At 39.3% G+C, this 22,566-nt stretch overlaps 1 protein-coding gene across 7 annotated transcripts in view; it reads right to left on the minus strand.

The window, feature by feature from the left end:
* The window catches only part of NFIA (nuclear factor I A), a 358,382-nt gene extending 355,165 nt beyond the window's left edge, over window positions 1–3,217 (minus strand). For 3 of the 7 annotated variants that reach the window (XM_074906097.1, XM_074906090.1, XM_074906087.1), the window contains exon 1: window positions 2,972–3,213. In XM_074906097.1, the coding sequence (XP_074762198.1) occupies window positions 2,972–3,067 (96 nt within the window). In that variant the 5' untranslated portion in view covers window positions 3,068–3,213. Of the gene's footprint in view, window positions 1–2,971 lie in introns of all 7 variants that reach the window. The other 4 variants (XM_074906098.1, XM_074906088.1, XM_074906089.1 and 1 more) reach the window with 3 other exon arrangements.
* Window positions 3,218–22,566: the final 19,349 nt, after the last annotated feature.

Here is a 22,566-nt window from a genome sequence, read left to right on the forward strand (position 1 = left end):
TCCATCAGATGGCTGGAGAGAAAAACTAGTTGCGATGAGGAAAAGCGAATTAAAGGGGCATTAATGAAGATTATCTATGAAAGAAAATAAGGTCAAAATTAGAACTCTGCATTTTAAAGCCACCTTTCAAAAATGCAAGCTGCTTTGCCCAATGCTAAAATCCATTCATTTTACTAATCATGCAATCAACCAATCTCCATTATCTCCAGCTAGCTAGCTATAAACATGCTATAGACTGGAGTGAAAGAGGGAGAGTGTGAGGTTGAGAGACAGAGAGAGAGAGAGAGAGAGAGAAAGAAAGAAAGAAAGAAAGAGAGAGAGATTACTACACCCAGCCTTTTATAAAGGCGTTTCTTTCATTATAACAGGTCTTTTCATCAAAATGACACAGAACCTTTAAATTTGGGCATAATACTCCAGTACAGTACACAGCTATAGCTTAAAATGGATTTAGAACCTGCTCCAGAAAGAAAACAAACTCCCTCGTTTGACACACAAATTGTTTACGATTCATTAAAAAGCAAAATTGCATATCACAGTGCTGGCAGCTGAGTCCATATGGGTGCAAGGGGTATTCACTCATCTCTTTGTATGCTGGCAGTACCAAACCGAAGTTTAGCACTGTGCAGCTGAGATTTTGTGCAGCCAGACGATGCATGAGGTAATTTTAAAAGCTTTATTTGTCTTTAAAACATTAAAATCTGCTCTCTAGCTTACTTTTGATTAAAAGAATGTGGCAAATGTGATGAGGTTTGGGGGTAAAAAAATAACAGATATCTACTTTTTGTTGTACGTTTTAGATTCACAGACTGTATGAAAAACTGCTTATTACTCCATCAATAATTGAAACTTTGTACGAAAATTATTTGCAATTAACACATCTATTGTAAAGATCTTGAATTATTCATTTCAGTTAAAAATAACATCTCTTTCATCTAGCACAACTTCTACAAAAAAGGCTATTTTAGTGATTTTTTTTTTTTTTTAAATTCTCTTAGAAAATAAATGGTGTGACGTTCAAGTTTAAGGAGAACTTTCTGCAATGTTTAATCTAAACAACAGCATGTGTGGTTATAAAACTGTTTATTTTTAGGCAAGTGCATTACTAAATGTTTCCAGCATTTTTACATATTATATTCGTAGTACTAAAACATCTGTGAAATAAATGTGACTGAAATGAAACTTCCTCGGACACTTTCCATAGGGTGATAATAACTGCCTAATAACATTTGAGGATACTTATTAAATAATAAACATGGACGTACCTCATCATAAAAGCAGCCGATAAGACAATAAAAGAAGAGTGGTAATAAAATATACAAATGGCTTAGAATAAGGCAAAATCACAGCATGATATAAATCATGTAGTTAAAACAGGTACTTGAAAACTTTGCTTTGAAAATGATAACTAAGAATCAATAGCCTTATTTACAGGGGTTTAACAAGCTAAAAAAAAAAAAAAAAAAGAAGTCACATGAATAATCAACAGTTTATGTGCATGCAAATACCCCTTCCCCCTCCAACTTCCCCTGGCAGAAAGTCTAATTGGAAAATCAGTACTATAAGTAAAGTGGTTAGCCTTCCCTATCCCCATTAACCAAAAGCTGCATGTTACATTTCACTGGCAACCACTGGCAAACCTCTAATAGACGGTTAAAAAATTAAGAGTTTAGACAAAACAAAACGGAAAAACCCGAGCCCAAACACCTTTAAATACAAGCCACATGATATACACAATGGCCACCACCAAGCTGCAGAATAAAAACCTTCCGGATCTCACTTTTAAAAGTCTTTCAAGTCCTCAGAGGTCTTAAACTTTCCAAATGATACCAAAATTGGTCCGGGGCGGCGAGGGGGAGGGAAAGCCCCCGACTTGTTTCAGCGTATCATACAATGAAAGTGATCATGCCTTGTTTTGTAATTCCACTCGCCAGTCCTTTTTTAACTGATATCTATGTGAAATGAGCTGAGGTTCACGGTCCAGTTAGGAGCGGATAATACATTCATTGTCCTGGCAGCAAACTTTTCCTCTCACTGGAAGAATTCACGCTTGCCACAAGAATAATAATTACAGAAAACTAAAAATGCGCTGCTAACGAATTAATCCCTAACGGACAACACGCTAACGAGGGCAGTAATGATTTGAGGACTCTCTTCCTCACAACAGGACTTGCATCTTCTGCCACAATGGGCTATTGTGCATCCTCCTAACTCACTATACCTCTTATAGATTCAAGATGTCAAAGGTTGTCTGGCCCGGCTGACCATGACATGCTAGTTAACTCGTTCTACGGAGCACGTTGGGACTTTATTGAAACTTTAATTGCGCCCAAAAGCAGCTAGAGCCAGACTATGTGGGATCTGTAACACATGGCTCCAGGTCAGCACAGCCCGGTAACCTGTTCTAACGTAAACAAGCGGAGGGAAAAGTTAGATCGGGGTCTCCGATGAAAGGCAGCACCTCGCAAAACACGCTCCTCTCACACGTGATGATTTTACACCACAACACTACCACACCGTTCCAGGCTTTTACAGTAATCGAGTTGCTTTATAACGGACTGAACTTTCCACCTCCCCTCTTTACAAAATATTGCATGGTAAAAAATGCACACACAAACGCTTGAAAGCAGCAGATAAAGTAAAACAAACTGAGCGTTAGGCAGCCGACTGAGACAAGTTACTCTGCACAAGGCTTTTTCAAACTACTTCTTTGCATACTTTTTTTTTTTTTTTTTTTTTCCCCCTTAAGGAGAATTGAAAAAGCTTCCCCCTGGAAACTGTAGTGCACATTAACGGTCTCCTGTTACACAGGGGAAAGCACACAAGTGGGACAAGTGTGAGGCTGCTCTACTGAAGAGTGTGAAAAAAATCAAATGTTAATTTGATAAATGTGAGGTCTGGGACATTTTGTCAAAGAGGGAGGGAAAGTAGAAAAGGGAGAAAAAAAAAAGCAGCCCTGCTGCCAACTCACCATCCACCAAGTTCTGGCCGAGATGTCGTAGCAGAGCTGCCATTTGATGGAGCCGTCGGAGGTTTTCCCTGCCATTATGCTGTCAGCAAGCTTCATCTGATGCTAACTCACGGGAGATAAGACACCTAATTGAGAAAACATTTGCACTGGCATGTTGGGCAACATGTAGCCCGGTCCATACCATATGGAATCATGGGTAAAAAAAAAAAATCTCCTTGACAATGAACCAATCTCTCACAGACCCAGTGGCAAGGTGAAGTGGAGATGAAAAGTCATCTGCTCCTAGCACTGTCTTCTCCTCTCTCTCTCCCTCTCTCTCCCCCTCTCCCTCTCTCTCACTCCTTTTTTTTTTTTTTTTTTTTTTAAATAAGAACCCACTGCTCAACATCAAAGAGAGGCAGTCAAAATTAGGGCTTCATCACTCAGATGATTTTGGTCTGCAAGGTTTTTCTTTCCTTTCCTCTTTTTTCTTTTTTAAGAAGAATAAAGAGATTTAATAGGACAAAGGCAGGTAGTGGACTGCGGAGGGAGATCGCCACAGGCTATTAGCCTAAAATTTCTGCTTGACAGATGGAACTGCTTAGAGACTATCATGCAATGTTTTGGGTGGTTTTTTTTGGTTGTGTTTTTTTTTTTTTTTTTTTAAAGACTTTCAGTCTGATTCAGTATCTGTTTATCGCAGCTACTTTTCTCATGTACGTGACCGGGGGGGGGAAAAAAAAAAAGACTGAGCAAAAAAGAAAAAGATTGCATCTTTCTTTTTTCTTTCTTTCTTTCTTTCATAATTGTGCATATAATCATTTAAGCAGTGAAAGGCAAAACAAAAGTATAAACAGCTCAAGTTTATTTCTCAATTCAGTGACAGAAGCTTTCTGAAGGAATCAAATGCTCTTTCATTTTTTTGAGACATTAAAGTTTTGGCTCTTTGTTCCTTCTTGATTTTAGATACCAGATCTTATTGTTTAAATGAATGACTTTTCATATGAAGGTTCAAATGGCTAAAGTGCTCCCTAAGAACTGAACAATTCTCCTCTTCTCTTTTTTAATATAGTTCTGATATCGCATTTTTAAAACCTGTTTTTTAATGTTACACTTCCTACTACCATCAGGTGATAACCACCAAAGCCTCACAGAGGTTTGTTTTTTCCTTCTGCAAAACTTCTCTGCCACATTCAAAATTTATGTGAGGAATTGACAGATAACTCCGAAACAAACAGTTTTGAGAAGTTGTGAAATCCTGCTATTGTCAAATATTAAAATCTTTTCCTGGAAAACAAAGTAAAAGATAATTATAGCTTTTCCTATCTCTGTTTCCCACTTCTTCTGGTGCACTGTAAAAACCAACAAAAGTATTACTTTTATGACAGCTGACTATTAAACAGGCAGTGAATGCTTTCCATTTAAGTCACCCCGTTGTATCACACGGAGCGACAGTTGCTCGGCTATAACCACCACCACTTAATAACAGGGCACTTCAACCTATACAGTAGTGCTTTTCCTCAAGTGCTCGAAAAAATGAACTTCTGAACTGGCAAGCGGACTGTCGCCAGGAATATTTCTTAGGTCTGTTGAGCTATGGCTGATATAACTTGTTCTCTCAGAAACAGCTACACTCTGCAAATCCTTTCGCGATTTGGACACAAGAGGAAAACGCATTAAAAATATCCACTCTATTTTAAACAATATCCATTTCTGTTTGTATCAAAAAGGGGAGCTCGTGGGCGCACAATTCTTCATTTGATTGTTTTGTGTACTAACTATTGTTTAACTATTTGGCTGCAGCAAAATGATAATTCTGGGCTGAATAGATTACAAAAGTGTCATTCAGTACAGGGCAGAACTAACTTTCATTGAGCTTCAATAATACCTTCAGATTTCTGCGATGTGCGAGATAAGCAAATGATTTAGGGTAAACACAAACTGCTCCTGTAACATGCAGGGGTTAGTCTTCGGTTTTGCCCCAGTTTTAACAATCTGTTTAGACTGCACAAAAAATACATTACTTCGTGATCTGTGCAAGTACTTAGCATCCCAGTTTGCCTTTTTGCTCCAGAGAGCAGGTACAATCCCACTGCCATTTACAGGAAAGGGTCTGACTAGCATGGGAAGTGTTAAGTTTTAGTCTGAGCCCAGGAAAAAAAAATGGACACTGTGCCAGGAACTGTCCTTGCACTGGCTGGCCAAAGCATTTATCGTCTTCTGTTACTGTAGGTTTGTTAACGCTACCTGTCCTTTCTGTGGCTTGTTGATTATTGAAAAAAAACCTCCCTCCAAATAATCACACAAAATACAAAGTAAAAAGCTTAAGTAACAATCAGCCTTTGAATTGGTGTCAGATTCAATTTTATGCTGCTCTCTCTGCTCCTATCTCTCAAACCAACTTACCCACCCTGCTTATTATTTATTTAGTATTTCATACCCAGTTGTGCTGCACGTCATTCCAGTCAAGTTCTGATAAATCTCTATTCAGTCTACATGGTTTTTCATCACCTGATGCAGTTATAGATCTACTGACAAACTTTCTCTTGATTCTTGTATTAACCACTGCTTTGAGAGTACTTGGATCTTCCTATATCAATATATGACTTTACTTCCCAATATTAATTACAAACACACCAAATAAATATTTTTCTTAGAAGAGCATACACTTTTGAGTTTATGAATGACAGAAGCATGAAACCATTTCCTTCCTGGCAGTATAGTAGTTATGTGCAAAGAAATGAGGAGTGCTGTTGGTTAACGGCATTTTAAATTCAGAACAATTAGGTGCAGTTAACTTTGCCATTGTTCTTTCTGATGCTGGGGATGGTGGGTTCTTACCCGTAGAGCAATTATTCCTTTCATAAGCGGCTGTTGTTAATAGCATTAAAACAAGATTAAATACAACATGTTAAATATTGCAATTATTGTGGAAAATAAAATTATTTGGTGAGCATAATGGGGAGCAAATCAAGCATTTAACATGATCCAGGAAATGCTACTCCAAACAATTGCATTTGTTTTATGCAATTTTTCCCCTTTGATTGCTGACAGATGCCGTTTTGGAAACAAACATCTAAGTAGTTTTCCTTCAATCAGGAAAAAAAACCACACACCAGAAAATGGCTACATGTTTTGAATTTAACTCTTGTCAATCAGCATTCTGCACAACACTCCCTGTGAATAGTACTAGGACAAAACGATGCCTTCCAAAGACTAATAAGCCACAAAGATGTTTGCTTCTAAATCAGATCTGTTCCGAAGAAAGAAAAAGCCTTCGTGCAGCATAGACATTTGTGCAGACACAGCTGCAAAATAAAAATGCTTGCAATATATGAGTGATATGTCAAGTTGGAAATAAGTTAGGTGTGTGTGTTTGTGGGCTACAGGGGAAGAGATTTCTTTTCCGACAGCTTTAGGCCTCAAGCAATGAATTGAAGTACTTGCCAGTCGCTTTCTGACTTTCTGCTGGAGAAGTGGCCAACTACCCACAAATAATTTGCTTAATTGTTGAGCGGAGTTACCTGCCGCAGCACAAACAGTGTGAGCGTGCCCCTCTATCTCCCCTCAGCAGCACATTCAGATGAGGTCATTGTTGCTATCAAGTGTATGAAACCAGGAATGAATGCTAAAAAAGGCTAATAAAGTATATTAATTCAGATGACTATATCAAGCTGGCATTTTACAGTCTACTGGAAACCGAATGCATGAGAGCATTAGAAATGTTGGCATAGCGGGTGGTTTCTCCAAATGTTGGCTTCTACTATTCATGTCGGTAAAAGAAACGCGGCAGAACTGCGTGTAGCTCCCAGTGCTAGACACATCTTTAGGATCTTAGTACTCTGTACTAGATTATCTATTAATTGCATGGTATCCACTGCTCATTAACCCTTTCTTTATTCCCTTTGCCTCCCCCTATTTCTTCAGTTACAATTGCTCAGAACCTTTTCAGCTGATTGCAACAGTGTGATTTTAGATCTGTTCCTAATTTGGGAGGCGTTTTCCTTGGAAAGCCTGAACTTAGATGAGTTACGAAGAGGATTTCCTTATCTCAAACAGTGACAATTAGTTCAAGTGCCACGTGAGAGCAGGCAGTTGATTTTTGGACAGCCTCTGAACTTATGCAAAGTTGCTGACAATGAGTGTGTGTGCTAGCTTTTGGAAATCCTATAATCCTGGCTTCAATCAAGAGGATCTGCTGTTGCTGAAGGCGTAAACAAGGAGAGAAGCACCACGTGACCACTGCTTCTGCACCTTCAAGGACTCCTGAGCCAAAATGAGCGCAACAGTAAAGCTTCTGCTGGATACTCAAGATGACACATGCATTTCAGATGATCTTGCTGAACCCAGGGAAAAAATTCCTTTCCCCTCCACAGGAAAGTTGTCTTTGGACTCTGCATTTCCCCCCGTAGCTGTTGTGTGTATTCCTCCCCGCTTCCCTCACATTCCTCTGATTTTCTTCTTGCCATCTGTATTCCCCTTTTGCCTCATCTGAAACAAGCATCAAGATCTTGTTTCTGACAGAACGATCTGTCAATATGGAAACACACTGACATCACAGACAGTGCTGTGACTTCATGTCTGAAAGAAACAGGAGGAACAGATGAAAGGAGTGAAGGGGAAGGAATGACACATACAAACATTTTTAAAAAATAAGTAAAAATTCTTCTCTATCAACCCCAAATGTAAAGGAACATAAACCAGATTTATTTTTAAGTCTAAATATAACCAACTATTTCTTAATCTGTGACCATAACTCAGCACAACATTTCAACATGCTTTTCAGCCAAGAGAGGTACCCGGCCCCTAGGAGCGTGTGCTTTGCCGGCTCAAGGCCCATGTGACAGCCAACACGACCTCTTGAGAAGGACTAAACAGGGACTAACCTGGAAAAAAGCTAATAATGCTCATACCTGGGAGAAGCCTTTAGAGGGAAAGAAGGCCTCTTGCCCTAGACCAATCTAAAACACCTAAGTAAATGCAAATTCATAGAATTAAACATAAAAGTATTCATCAAAACCACAACCTCAGTTTTGATGCAGCTGGATCAAAGGTAGCAATACCCCTCTCTGAGGTAATATTGAGTACATAGGGGTGCAATATCACCTTACTGTTATTTTCCTTTTTCTTCCTAGAACGAAATATTAACAGAAGTGTCTAATCATTATTTCTATTAGTAGCTTTTTTTTGTACAAGAATTTGTGAGGAGTTAGAAGCCCCTCGTTTCCTTTACTATTTGAAATATTTATATTAGCTCTAACATTAGAGGGCATCCAGAAGATATTGCTTTCCTACCATCTCCAGAGCCACTGCAAAACTCTAATAAGGAGATTCATAACTAGTAGTAGAGGAGCTCAAGAAAACTAAAAGGTTAATATATTCTAACTAGATGTTGGGTATAGAATGTCAGATCTGTCAAATTTCATTACAGTTTGCTGCTCAATGAAAAAGATTTGATTTCTTTTGCCACTGTCCTACTATGTTCAAGTCACACAGTGCCAGCAGCAACCAGCCAACGACCACAGGCTGGCACTGAGCGGGCCCGAGTGGGAAGCCAGCCGCAAGGACCATCTGTTTCCGATTTCTAGCGAAGCCAAGATGTGCAGTGAAGTGCATTCCATTCACCCAGCCAGCCTTCTCCCTGCTCAAGTTATTAGTGTTACAAGTGAAATTATCTTTTCCAAACAGCGGGGGAGCTATAATCCTTATGGAACAAGACTTTTAAAAAAGAGAAAAAAAAGAAGGAAAAAAAAAGGACAGAAAAAAGGTCCGTGTCCCCCCCCCAACATCTTTTGTTAAAGTTGTCGATGACACCGTTTGTAAATTTAATTGCCATGTTCACGGGTTTTATAATTTTAAAGGATGTTTTATTAAGAACTGCATCCTCTAAGGGAAGAATGTGTACATAGGTTCATGGGCTCTTATGTAATAAACCATTCAAATATATTTAGAGTGTTATTTATGAATAAAGTTAAAAATGACAAGATGAATGCTCATTTAAGTCTCTCTAACGTTAAGCTTCTTGAAAAACATCATAGGTTTTAAAGTATAATTTAAAGTGAGAATGCATAAACAGCGCTAATTACATGCTACTTACATTGTTTCAATATGTAATGCATATGTTTAACCTCGCAGAGAAAGGATTGGTCTTGGCACAGCAATTGTGGGGATTTAAGGGTATGCTAAACTGATAACTGTAGAATGAGCTCTGACATAGGATATTGGTCTCCTACTGTTACCTAAATGCCAGGTGAAACCAAAGGATTTATAGAAGGGCGGGTGGAAAGGGGGAAGAAAAAAAAAAAAAAAAGACAACACAATGAGGTGAAACTGAGAAGTTTATTTTCAAAGGGGGAAACATTTATCCTTTGACACCATTCCATTCCAGTGACTTTATTTCTAATATACCATGAGATTAATGATGTGGCTACTGTCACTGTGTCTGATGAACACTGGCAGAGCTGTGGAACAGTTGCTCCCTCTACTATTATTGGACATATTTGTAAATTGGCATATATAAGACAAACTTGTTCCATGTGCCAGCCAATTGGAAAAAATCTTCTGCAGGAAGACTGAATTTTTGTTTTCTTATTGAATTCTATATAACATACAATTGGTTTAAGATTGACTGATTAAAAAACTTATTTAAATTAACAGTGTTTGACAGTTTTCATGTCATATAATAATTTCAATATGACTCTTATGCAAATAAATTGCAGATAATTAAGAAAGTAAAATATCATCATGAAACAGATTCCTGACATACCAGAGGTGAGTCAATATTTAAGCTTTTGCTCAGGGAGGGCCCAATTGATGAACACAGGATGGTGAATGCTTCTGGCTGTCCCCAAATGATTTGTTCTCTCAAAAGTAATGTTATAACAAAAAAATACGGAGGAGCTTGATCCATTCATTTTCCAAGTCTCTTTTCAATCCGTTTTTACAGGTCTGAAACTATTGTTGTGAAGGGCTGATACCATACATAAAGAATAACTGTTGAGTCACCTGAAACCTAATTACTAGCTGAGCCCCTTCTTTGGGTTTTATCTTTTCTCAGTGTCTTCAGAGGTGCAACCAGACACTGATTATCTTTGCTCCAGGACATTATTTGCACCACGGCTAAGCTGATATTAACACAAATTGTAACCTCGTTCTAAATTTTCTGTGTATTCAGAAATATCTTCTATAGCTGCCTACATTGCTTAGCTCTATGTTGTCCTCTTTTGCCATAAGTAAAATATATTTCAGCATCTCTGGTGCTGTGAGAAACAACCCTTCTGGATCTCTCCATGCAAACTTGCTCCCGTGTAGGTAAAGTGGGAAGAGGGGTGCAGAAGGACCCAAAAGATCACACATGGGAACTGTGGGATTGCTCCAGACATTTTCTCTATTTGAGGTCTACAGGTTATGAGAAGAGAGAGAGGCCAGCAGGTAAAAATCATGAAGCTCTGCACACTTCTGTCCATAGCTTGGTCAGACATTAGAGGCTGAGTACCAGTGCTTGCTTGTATATGTGACTACTGTAGACTATTTGTATAGCCATAGGCAAGTCTGATATCCCATCCTTTTGAATTTGTGGGTAATGCCATGGGCTACCTTTGAATTCAAAGGTTGCAGTATCACATGCCATAGGAAACTAATCTCTAATTCCATGCTTTTGATTTTTACTTATTCTTCCAGTTTCCTATAAGGATTTACTGAAAGTGGCTCACAATGGAAAAAAAAGATTTTGCTATTAATCAGGAGGGATAGACAAGTCCTCAAAGTCTCCCTGGAAATGGCTTTCTTGCATAGGACCTGCTGAGTCCAACAGCACTGGTGGACTTTCAGGCAGCAGTCCTAAATCGGTGCCTTTTATCATCTGTAGCTTCACAAAGGACTGCGACTACTCCTTAATGAGAGACTTCTGTAATGCTCTCAGCTTAGGGCTATTCTTGAGGAATAAGGAATCCAAGACAGATGTGGCAGTGACCATCATATTAATCTCAAAGACCAAATCCCTCAAAGCAAAGGAAATATGAACAATTAAAACAATAAATACACTGAATCATATGAATTTCCAGTGCCCTCAATGCTAACTCCAGTTCCACACATTAATTTGTAATTCTTGAGCCATGAATAAGTAAATCCTCCTTTGTTTAGAGAACAAGATGAAAATGCTACTAATATTAAAACCACTCCTGTTTGCTGGCTCATGTATCTGTTTAAATACCTGCCTATTTCTCTGCTTCACCTCTTAAGTGTCAAACTCGTCCCCTTGATAATACCAGTTGAATGGCAGCCAGCAGGCTGAACACTGTGGGTAAATACCTGGAGAACTGCTTCGGGAAGGGCTGAGCTGTACATAAGCAAGTTTTATAACCAAGTCTGGTATAAACCATTGAAGTGGCTCAGGATTACTGGAGATTTTACAGCAAGATAACACTGCGGTGACTCTAAAATATATTTTTATGCTCTTGTGTAATCTATGCCACTGGACATCACATTATGGAAGAGTAGTAGTAGTAAACTACTGAATGTAGTTTATTCAAAAGACATCACTATAAACATCCTTTTTGCAGTTAACTGGACATACAGACAAAGGAACTTTAGAGATGAAGGCTGTAGCACTTCTCTCTTCTTGTGTGGCTCCTTTTATTTTTCAAAACAGGTTTTAAAAATCTGCAAGAGTCTTAGCTGATCAAAAAAATCATCCACCAAGATGGGAAAATTGTTTCGACTAATCAAGTTGAAAATTTTTCATGAGTTTAGAACTAATGAAAATCTATTACTTCAGGCTTTGGAAAATCAAATCTAATTCAAAATGTGATGCACTGCTAGCAAAGACGAGGTTATATAGGAAGTCTTTTATATTTTTTTCCTTGTATTCGCTGGACATTTCCGTTAAAATAAGACAATACACTCAATACAAACTTAATTCTTTATTGCCTTAATTCTGAAGATTTGACTACTTCTTTGTGCTAAGGGACTTCCTTTTGCAAAGGATAACTCTGATTGACAGATACGAAAGCACTGGTCAGCATTCTAGCACACAGATTAAGAGATATGAATGCAGGGATAACAGAGCGTACTTTGATGCACTGCAGTCTTTTCCCAACACAGGGATCCACCATTAAGACGACGACACTTTCTGTCTATGAAGGCTCCTTCAGAGGATGGCCAGTGGCAGGAATGTTCCCAGGAGTTGCTAACAAATAACTTGCACCTTATGTTTGGCCTAATATGATCCCGTTCTGACCAGCGCTGACAACTTTTCAAAGTTGACTTGTCATTTTGAATGCCTGTGGGTAAAACAGAGGTGGTGGCCCTTATGCTGCCACATTGCCTGTCCCTCAGAGGCTTTCTTGGAGCTCTGTGCTGGCAGGAGTTTGTATGAACCCAGAAATCAGTCCGGGTGCTGTGCTTTTATCTTCATAGATGTCAAATAAGGAATAACTATGAACTTGTCTCCATGCTCGGGATCAGATGTGCTCTGTGCTGAAAAGCTCAAGAATGCTTTCAAAATGTACTTTGAAGTCTACTTGGTAGGAACAGCTGGAATGTATGTCTCCATTACCAGCAAGCTGCTCTGATACTGTGAGCAAAAACACAAGCTGAGTCACAGTAGATGACAATGCTGCTGACAAAATGTTTTAAACTGCAAACTAAAACAACAATGGGATTATTTATGGACTGCAACTCTTATTTTAATGTCAATAAATGTACTGGATAAATTCCCCTTCATTAGCTGGAAACCTCAGAAGGAAACAGAAATATTCTGGTAAACCACAAGCTTGTTCTTAGCAAATACATGGCTACATTTCCACTGCAGAGGCATATCCAGACTGTTTCTTCTCTGGGACAATAAATCTCTGGGAGTGAAAAACAGAGTCTATAAAAGCAAGACCAACAAAGTAAGGGTGTGTGACACATGGCCCTCAAGGCTCCAGAGGATGACATTGGAAAGTACTGAGAGTAGTGGGGTTTCTTATTATTATTTTTATGAATGGAAAACATGTTTTCTGAGATCTACTATTCAACTCAAACCAAATGGTTGGAATGAGTCCTCTTCACTATGGGAGGTGCTTGCTCTCTTATCTACTGGGCTGCAGACATCCCAGAAAGAACAAGTTGCTTTGACTGCTGTGTGCAGGGGAAAAAAAAAGAAAAAAAAAAAAAAAAGACAAAAAGAACAGAAATAGCATGTTACACCTCCCCAGTTTCTGAGATGCAGAAGGAGTATGTCTTTCCCTGTAACAGCTGGCTCCACAGATACATCAGTCACATGATACACTGAATGCCGGGCAATCTAGTCCTTCCCCATCCTGCCTCCTGACACCTTCCTGCTGCTAGAGACTTCGTGGAGAGAAAGAGAGGACCCAGAGTCACCACTGGGGCTCTCCTATCGTGGGAGAAACTCCATCCGATCAGCCATGGTCAGCTTCTGATTCCTTGAGACAGATTTTCAAAGGCAGATGGAACAAGGCACAACATCTTGCCAGAAGATACTGATGTCTCCTCATGTTTCTAGAGGGAATAGTTTCATCTCAGGATGGAAAATCTGGACATCATGGTCGCAGATTGCTTTTTCCTTCTGCTCTTCAGCACTAATCTGTCTTCGCTTTTCCTTTCTAAATCTGTGGTTCTATATCTTATCCTGCACCTAATGGCTTGCAAGCTATTTCCAGAATTGAAAATGTGGTACTCTCTTATCTGTGTAACATTTTGTTTATTTATAGCATGACACTAATGACACTTTGAATTTGCTTCAGAGTTTTTTTCTTATTGTAAAGACAAGACACACAAACAATTGTGTCTGAGTCTAAGTACATTCTTAACCCCATTCAATTTATTTCAGATGCTGAGTCCTCAGGAAGGGGGGCCAATGACTAATAAATCAGGTGTTTCTTCCTTCAGTATAAGTCACCTACTGGGATCAATAAGAAGCAGAAGAAAAAAGTTCTCTTGCTTGCATGAGATAATGCAGACAAATAGCTACATGTAGTAGATACACGCATATTTCAAGCTCTACACTTAGTACACAAGCTAAGCTTATCAAGAATAGCTTGTTTTTGAACAAGACTAGAAACTATTTGCCAAGAAGGGAATACAGGGATAAGAATATGGCTTACACCAGAAGGTAAAATGGAGAATCCAAGTCCTTCCTCAACAGCTTTCTGTCAATCCTCTGGGTCAAGATCTAGGTTGCATTATTCCTATTTCAGAAATCTCAGACTTCTTGCAATCTAACAGCTATGAACCTGATGCTCAGCTAAGCAGGGGCCAGAGCAGATTTCTGGGGATGGTGCTGGAGCTTTTGTAGCCCTGCCTGTTAGCGCTGGTTTGTATCGGAAACAGTCTCCTGCCCACATGACCTTCCTTTTCTCCCAACTTGAGTCAGGTCATTGATGTGTCCTCAACCATCTCAAGACAACGCTACACCTGTCACAGCACCAGTTTATTTTCCACTGGATAAAAATTCTTACACTCTCTGTAAAGAGAGATACTAAAGTAGCCCTGAACAGAATGCAAAGAGCTACAAGGGTACTAATACATAAATATATATAACAAAATGTAATTCCAATAATAATTTTAGAAAATAAATCTCAGTAAAGAGAGATGAACCTGACTGTCAGCTGTGTGCAAGTCAGTTGGGATCATGCTTTCTTTCCCCTTCTTTTTTCCTCCAAAATGTCACCTAAACTGTGGGCTAAACCCCATTTTTTCACTCATTTTTGCAAATTATTTGCCTACACACTGGCTAGACAGTCTTGCTTCTGGGTACTTACCAGGACCTGAGCTTTTACCATCATAATATGAGGATTCAATGCAAGTAATTGGCACAACATTATGTTAAGATGAAACATAAAGCAATGAGATGCCTACAAATTACAGATACTTTGCAATGACAGGGCAAATCCTTACTCTTGAAAGTGAAACAGTCATCACAGGAAGCAGTGGGAGAATTGTTTATCAAAGGATGGGAAAAAACTTCACAGGTTTCTCTGATGTAACTAAAATAACAATTATGTTTTTACAACTAAAGAGAAGCTTGTTGTAAGTACTACAGTAAGACCTGTAAGGTACTACAGTAAGACCTTCCTTCTAAGGCCACCCTGCCACAAAAAGGTTACTGATACATCACACACATTATGTATAGTTGTTTTCACACGTAAACATGCAGGCACACATCCACGTTCTTTATTCAGAAGTTTACATAACCATCATACTGAGTCAGGCTTCCAAACCTACAGTACCTGAATATGTTCCAAACGAGGCAGAATGAGGTTTTTTGCTCCTCATTCTTTGTAAAACGTAGAGTCACACCTCTATACACATACACACTCTCAGTCAGGAATGGGTTTTATTTAGCCTAGAGCACTTCATTTTGTCTTTAAAAAAACCCCAAACACAGAATCAGGTTCCTTCATGTAATTGTTTCACCTGAGAATATAGTGATCAGCTTCCTAAAGGGAAACAGTATTAACCAGAGCTTGTTTGTGTTTGTGCTGGAAGGACCATGGCTCCAGTGGATAAGCCAAAAGATTATTGCACAGTGGATTAACCCAGACAATACTTATCAAAAATGTCACACTACAAATATGAGCCAAGAATACGTTACTGGGAAAGCTGCCTGGACCAGTGTAAAATTAGAGAAAATGGGAAAGTATTATGTATCAAACAACGCAAAACATTTGCAAAGTCTGTCAATATACATTGCTATAACTGCCTTTATATTCATTTAAACCAAGTAAAAAACTTAACTAAATGCTGTCCCCCTCCAGTGTCTCATCAGATTGCATTACACAGACAGCTCTACTGGACCTCAGCAGGTCTGGACTCTGACATTCTCCACTCATACTTCTGCCAGTATCTCACTGGCAGCAGTTAACAAGTTGCCATCCTCCCTGGGGATTAATAGGAGGGGCTGGAATGTTATGCAAGTTCCATCCTCTCACCTCCGTACACCCCGTTGTCCTACCCTTTCTGGACATCATTATTTCTCAGACCTGCAGTCATCAGGTTCCCCAAGTCTGGATCACCTTGCTCAGCAGTTTTAGCTCCACTCAGTAGCAACACAAACTGATCCCCATAGGTATTCTCATCTCTCCACATATCCAAGCTTCCTCTCAAGCCTCCCTTGCTCCATGACTCTGGTTTCTTTGCATTCTCAATGCATTTCTTTTTCTTCCCACTTCATTCTGTTACTCCCTTTCCCTGCCCCACTCTAGTCCTCTGGTCATTCCCTGTCTAGCTCCTGGGACCTCCAATCCAAACCAATTAGCTTTCTCTTGTGTTGCTTCCAGGCCCGCTCCTGAAGGGGCAGAATGGAAGTACTTGGTTAGAGTTGCTGCTGCTGAATCAAGGGATGCAACTCAGTGAAAGAGAAGTTCTAAGTTTATATAAAAAGAGAGCCTTGAGAACACAGTAATTCACCCTAGGCTTTGCGTTGTAGTTCCATCCTGCCCCACGTGTATCAGAAAAAGTCACACCCTCTGCTTTGAAAACCAGCTCCGTGGCAATCTGCAAGTCAGAAAATGCTTGATTCATCCCACTCAATTGGGACAATATAATACAAAGATTATATATAGAGACAAATCTAGAAAGCTGAATGTGTTCACCAGCCTCTGTGCTTTTTGCCTTCTAATACCAGAGATTATTTGGGGTAGGGATATAACTAACTCTATACTGCACCTAACACAAAGGGGCCATGAGTGTGGATTGGGTTTCCAGACAATTTCATACTATAAATTTTATGTGAAATAAATACCTACAGAAAAAGACACTGGTAAAATCTGTCCTGTTCTAAGATTTAATAACAAATGTACTATTTGGTGCATAATAGGCAATTCATTTTGCTATGCATTTACTCTATTTAAAACATAAAGCACTTAAGGATATTTGGAGTATGCAAGACTATTATAAAATCAATTTCTATTCTGGTTTATAGCCCAACCACTTAAAGTCTTAATTTGCTACAATTCACTTTCTTATATTTCAACTCGTTAAAGTGGGACCAGCTACCTCTTGAACTCTGATCATATGCATCTTAGAACTAAACTATTTAATTATTGTCTACCACATCCACTGTCTCCACTTGCTTATCGCCTACATTTACGCATTTACAGCATCAGTTCAGGTTGTTTGCACTTGCTTGAGAACCTGCTGCCTCTTTTTCTGAGGTTTGAAGGAGGGAGACTTTGGTTTCATTGAGTGATATCCCATTACACTTTACAAATAAACAAACAGCAGAGTAACTGGCAGGAAGTCATGGCCCTTTGGTGAGCAGGGCTCTGTCTCAGCAAAGGGCAAACGAGGCAGCATCATTTTCACTCCAGCACAAAGTGTCTATTCTTGACTACTTGACCAAAGGAAGCAAAAGCAGAGGGACAACTAGCAAAGCACATCTGCAGGGCTGTATTTCACAGGAAGTAATGCAGCTCCTCTGCAGATAAGTTTCACTGAAGAACAAAGACTGATTTTGTTCAGTGTTTCAAGAATGATGCATTGAACCTGGTCCCAGCTTTTCAACCCCTGAAAACAAGGCTTAGAGAGTGAAACCTAATTTCTCCCTCGCCCTTGTTCAAATTAACTGCATGATTTTCAAATTAGCCCTATACTTACCATATGAAGAAGGCTTAAGACACCCACTAATCTCCAACTAAGTTTACATGGTTTATTTATTGATTTTGCAGACTACACACGTTAGTGCATCTGAGATAAACGCCAGAGCAACAATAGCTAAACCAGTTACTTGAAATTTATCTTCCAATTCTGATCTGCCTTAAAGCCTAAGAAACAAAATATTTATGACTAAGAACAAGACAAATGGTGTAATAATACATTAGCAGGCAGTATTTTCACTGATTGCAAACATATTTTGAGCTTACATCTTTCCTGCATATGATAACCTCAGAGGTATACTACCCACTACAATCGGTTTTCCAGCAGCTCAACATTTAACATGAGAAAATGAGGTGTGTTTTTGAATGATACAAGCAGCATTAGATGTACTGGGAGCCAAAACCACGATCGTATTAAAAGCAAATAGTAGAGCAGATTACCTCTTGCCCTCTCTTTTAGCTTGAGCAGCATATTCCAATAAGTGCAGAAGAGACACTGTCAAGTACTTCTTTATAGTTTAATTTTCTTTTTTTTTTTTTTTAATCTCCATTGCTTGCAATGCCCTTGCCCTCTTTAAAAGCTGCAGAATAAAATTCCTTTCTCTGTCAATTTTGTACTTTCTCTCTTAGCAAAGAATGACTGGGTATAAAAAAAAAAAAAAAAAAAAAAAAAAAAGGGCTCAGAACTTCAGCCCCTATCCAAGAGAAGAATTAGAGATAAAGGTTAGAGGTAAGAAGTTTTTATCTAAATCTAAAAGGAACCAAGAAGTTCAAAGGAAGGTCACTTTTCCTACTCCTAATTATTGTTCATTTCCACTGTGTCCAGCCCCGTAAAAACGGTGGAGTATTTTATAGCAAACTATAGCTAACGGTAAGTGCAGCCTTGGAGATATTTGCTCTTTACAGAGGACAGTAGGGTCTTTACTCAAAATCTTTTTTTGGCATTTAGGAGCAGAAGCTGTGAAACGTGATGAGAACAAGGTAACAGTGGTTTGGGGGAAGTCCCTGGATCCGAACAATATCACTACAGCAGCTCGGTGATGCGTATTCTAAGAGTTCCCCTTGGTGGATGCCTGATCGGGAGTCAGACCGTGACTGGAAGGCAGATGCTGTTTGTACTGGCTTGGGACCTGGGGACTGGGAGCCACACGGGGCAGATATGATCACCTGGGAAGGTAGGCTGAAGGCTGTGTGTTTACTCTGGCTTGGAAATCCAGAGCTGGAAGCTATTTTAGTGAAGGAGAAAATATCCAGAGCCCCTGAATTTATAGATTGGCAGCCTTTTTTTTTTCTTTTTTTTTTTTCTCCCCTCTCCCTAACTGCAGTGGAGAAACTGTCTCTTGGTGGTTATTGATAGAAATTTTCCTTCAGTTTCAGGTATGTATATCTGTATATGACATATAGGAACACTCCTTATGATTTAGTCAGCATATTATTTAAACATCACATTCACAATGTTGCATATTTCTGTATATAACCTATAATTTGCATTAGCTGTGGGACTAAACTTGATTCAATCACTTTCTCCTCTCATGTATTACAACTCTGTGAAGGAAAAAGTAACGAGGAACAAAAATCTTATCGCCCCAGTTCCCCTCACAACATTCCAGTCAGTACAAGCGACTGAAGAGTTAATTGGATGGCACCACATCTAGTGATTACTCTAATAATACACGGTTACTCCCTTTTGTTACAGTAGGCATTTAGGTCAGAGGATGCCATAGTGGAAGTGAGAAAATGCTTTGCCTGCATCTTTTCTAGCCTTCCCTGTAAACTTCAGCAAACTTCCCTCTTTTATCCTTTTCCTTAGGGATCCACAGGGAAGTGGCTCAGCTCTCCAATACAATGAACAACATCAACCCTTAAGCTGATTTCTCCTGCCCAACCTCTGATATATTTAAAATGAAACGTGAAAGAATCAGAGACCAATTTGCAGCACAGCTAACAACTCCATTATGACAGACAGACCTTAAACGGCAACTGAAGTTACTCTTTTGCCAAAGAAATAGCCAACTGCTATTCAGGTTAGCGCATCACCTAAAGAAAAGTTTCATAAAGCCGTATGTTTCAATCTCTGGGTCATGGCTCACAGTAAGTTCTATGGTTACTATGGTTTTTGCTGATACTTGGGTGTAGTGTGTGTTATGGTGCCAGCTGATGTTGCTGAAGGCAGAGGCCAAGCACAATGACAAGATGTGTCCTCTGTAGGGACATCCATCTTTAATTACTCTGCTTGCAGCCTCCTGCTCCTTTTCCACCTTCCTTTCCTCCCTGGAACACAAAAGAGGAGGGGAAGGGAATAGCAACTGGCTGCCAACTGACTCTGGAGGGAAATAAGATGGAGAATCCTCCCTGAGATGGTACTTTTTGATCCCCTCTCTGATCAGTGCAGTGGCCAAATCAAAGTCACCACCTCCTGTTTTCTCCTCTCCCCCTCCGAAATCAATCCACTTGCAGCCATACTGCTGTGGGTGTGCAAATAGTCCAGCAGTAGCAGCAGCCTGAAGCCAGGAGGTGAAAGAAATTAGTCCCACTAGCTCCAGAAGATACAGTTGTGAGAAGACATGTGCTTTTGGCCAGGAAGCTGCTATGAAATGCACTGGGGGCAACTGGGGATGGATGCTTTCCTCTACCCAGGTGTCCCCCAAACCGTCCAAAAGTTTGAGAGAGGTTGAAAAGATATGCAAAACAGAATGTGTGTGATTTATTGTGTCCAGCAATAAACAAAATAAAGTGAATTTTTAATGATGTAAAACCTTTTAAAAGACTTTTAAACCTTTCACTGTGGAACATAATTAAACTTGTTTTGCTATCTGCAACAGGCCTGGCCTCCAAACACATAATTAAGCAGTCACACAAATTGCAAAATCGGTTTGTTTGGTTCCCACGCTACAAAAATAGTGATAAAAGCTTTCTCATTTGTCAGTTATTGCACTATAACTGACAGGCTACGGGCAACACAATTATGTGAGTTTGGATCTTGAAGACCACATCCACATCTTCCCATGTTTTCACAACACTGAGTATTTTACTCTGTGTGCTCTCTATGGTTTCAGTGGCTGCATGCGCTCGGGTAACATAACAGCTACAACTTGAAATAAAAGATTTAAAGCTTGTTAAGCATAAAGGATCTTTTTCTTTCTTTATAAAGCGGAGGGTTATGCTTTCCTGTAACTAATTATACCATCTCTAACCACAGGAAGGATTCATAAGCATCAGCATATGCAGAATGACTGGCTACATTTTGTAGCTCAACCCTTACGGACACAGATATGTGTCCTGGAGACCAGAAACACCATATGTTCTAGGAAGCAAGTGCTGGGGTTTCTGCACCATCTCACGTACTCGTCCTATTCCTCAGAATACCCAGTCCACAGAATAACCAAAGTTTTTACACATAAGCAAGAAACATGCTATTGTGCATACCCTGTACCCATGAGAATTTTTTATTTGGTGATAATGTGTGATCTATAAAAAAAGAAAAAAAAATCAGATGCAAAAGATTGTGTGTAAATCATTTAAGCATGTTCTCTTCAAGATTTCCAGTAGTAGCTTTTTGACACTGCCAATCAGCCAGAGAATATTTCCAGCACAATTGTTATTGCTGGAACTTCATGGAAAAAACCTAGATTACAAGGATAAAAACAGAGCTACATCAAAAATCTCTGAGGAAAAAAAAAGAATTGAAGGGGACAGACATTCTCTCACAGGTTTTCCAAACTATTATTTAACTGCAAGTTAATGCTTAAGGTCCCACAGGACTGTTCAAAATACATAGAAAGATTATTACTTGCTGTTAAACATACCAGCTAAATTGAGGCTTTTAAATCCCAAGTCTGAACAAGGGTCTACATAAAACATCAAAATCCTTGGAGGATCACCAGAAAGAACATAAGGAAGATACAATACTTCTATGTGCTTTTGTGGATGATTGGGAGAACCACAGTCTGCTCTTACAAGAGTAGAGAGACTGTTCACAATCTGGATTTGTACTTATTTTCCAGCAGGAATTCCTGTGTGCCAGAGACCGAAGGTCCAGACTAACTAATGTCTGGAAAGAGGAAACATCTCAGCTTTGATTATGCTGTGCCAGGGTGTTTTGCCAGCACTTAGCTCATGAAGTTTAAAGGAGAGAAGGATAATTCGGGGCAGCAAATGAAACTGCTTGAGCAAGCGGTGGGACTCCATGCTGCAGGGTACGCCAGATGCTACAACTGTGATTAGCTCAGAAGCTTACTGAGGATAGTATTTGCTATTACTTGGCTCTTCAGTGTCAGGCTTCCCTCTGTTTCAGTTTTCTCTTTCCCTGTGCATTGCCCGTCTATATTAAGGTAGATAGGTTGCCTTCCATACTTTGTTGGAAGTGAAATAGCTTTGCCAAAGTCACAATTCTGCTTCCATCTCTATGGATACAAGGCTGCATCTCAAAAGCAGATAAAATTAGATGTTGGTTATACCTATAAAAAAATTATTGTCTTATGAGAGTTGATTTGGATTTACATTGGTCTAAGCTAAATTTAGCTCCTGAAGTTGATGCTTCGGGGATTTTAATGAAAAGATAATTTTATATCGCTTAAAATAGAATTGGAAAACACTAACAACCTCCTACCCATTTTTTCCTATAAGTAGGTTAGTGTGAGTGTCTGTTCCTTCAGTTACTTTGTACTTTAAATTACTGGCATTTGACTTCTGTGGTTTTGGCAGCCATAGTCAGCTTCCTCCAATTAACAAAGAATGATAAAGGATTTCTGTGCATTTAAATACAAACCAATATGGTCAACGTTTTAACAACTTCATCCATTGAGAAACATAGACAACATGTTTGTACCCAGGGCTGACTCTGCTGCAGGAACATTCCTCAATGCAGTGTAATCACCTTCGCTAAACCCAGGATGTTCGTTCAACTGAGCTACAGCACGCTGGAGCTAAAAACTGATCACAATGCGCAAATGAGATTGTCAAGGTGTTCTTGGCAGAAGCACAATTGAATCTGCGTTGCAGCAGGACAAGCGT

This window comes from Athene noctua, chromosome 5 (genome assembly GCF_965140245.1).
Source record: "Athene noctua chromosome 5, bAthNoc1.hap1.1, whole genome shotgun sequence".
NCBI lineage: Eukaryota > Metazoa > Chordata > Aves > Strigiformes > Strigidae > Athene > Athene noctua.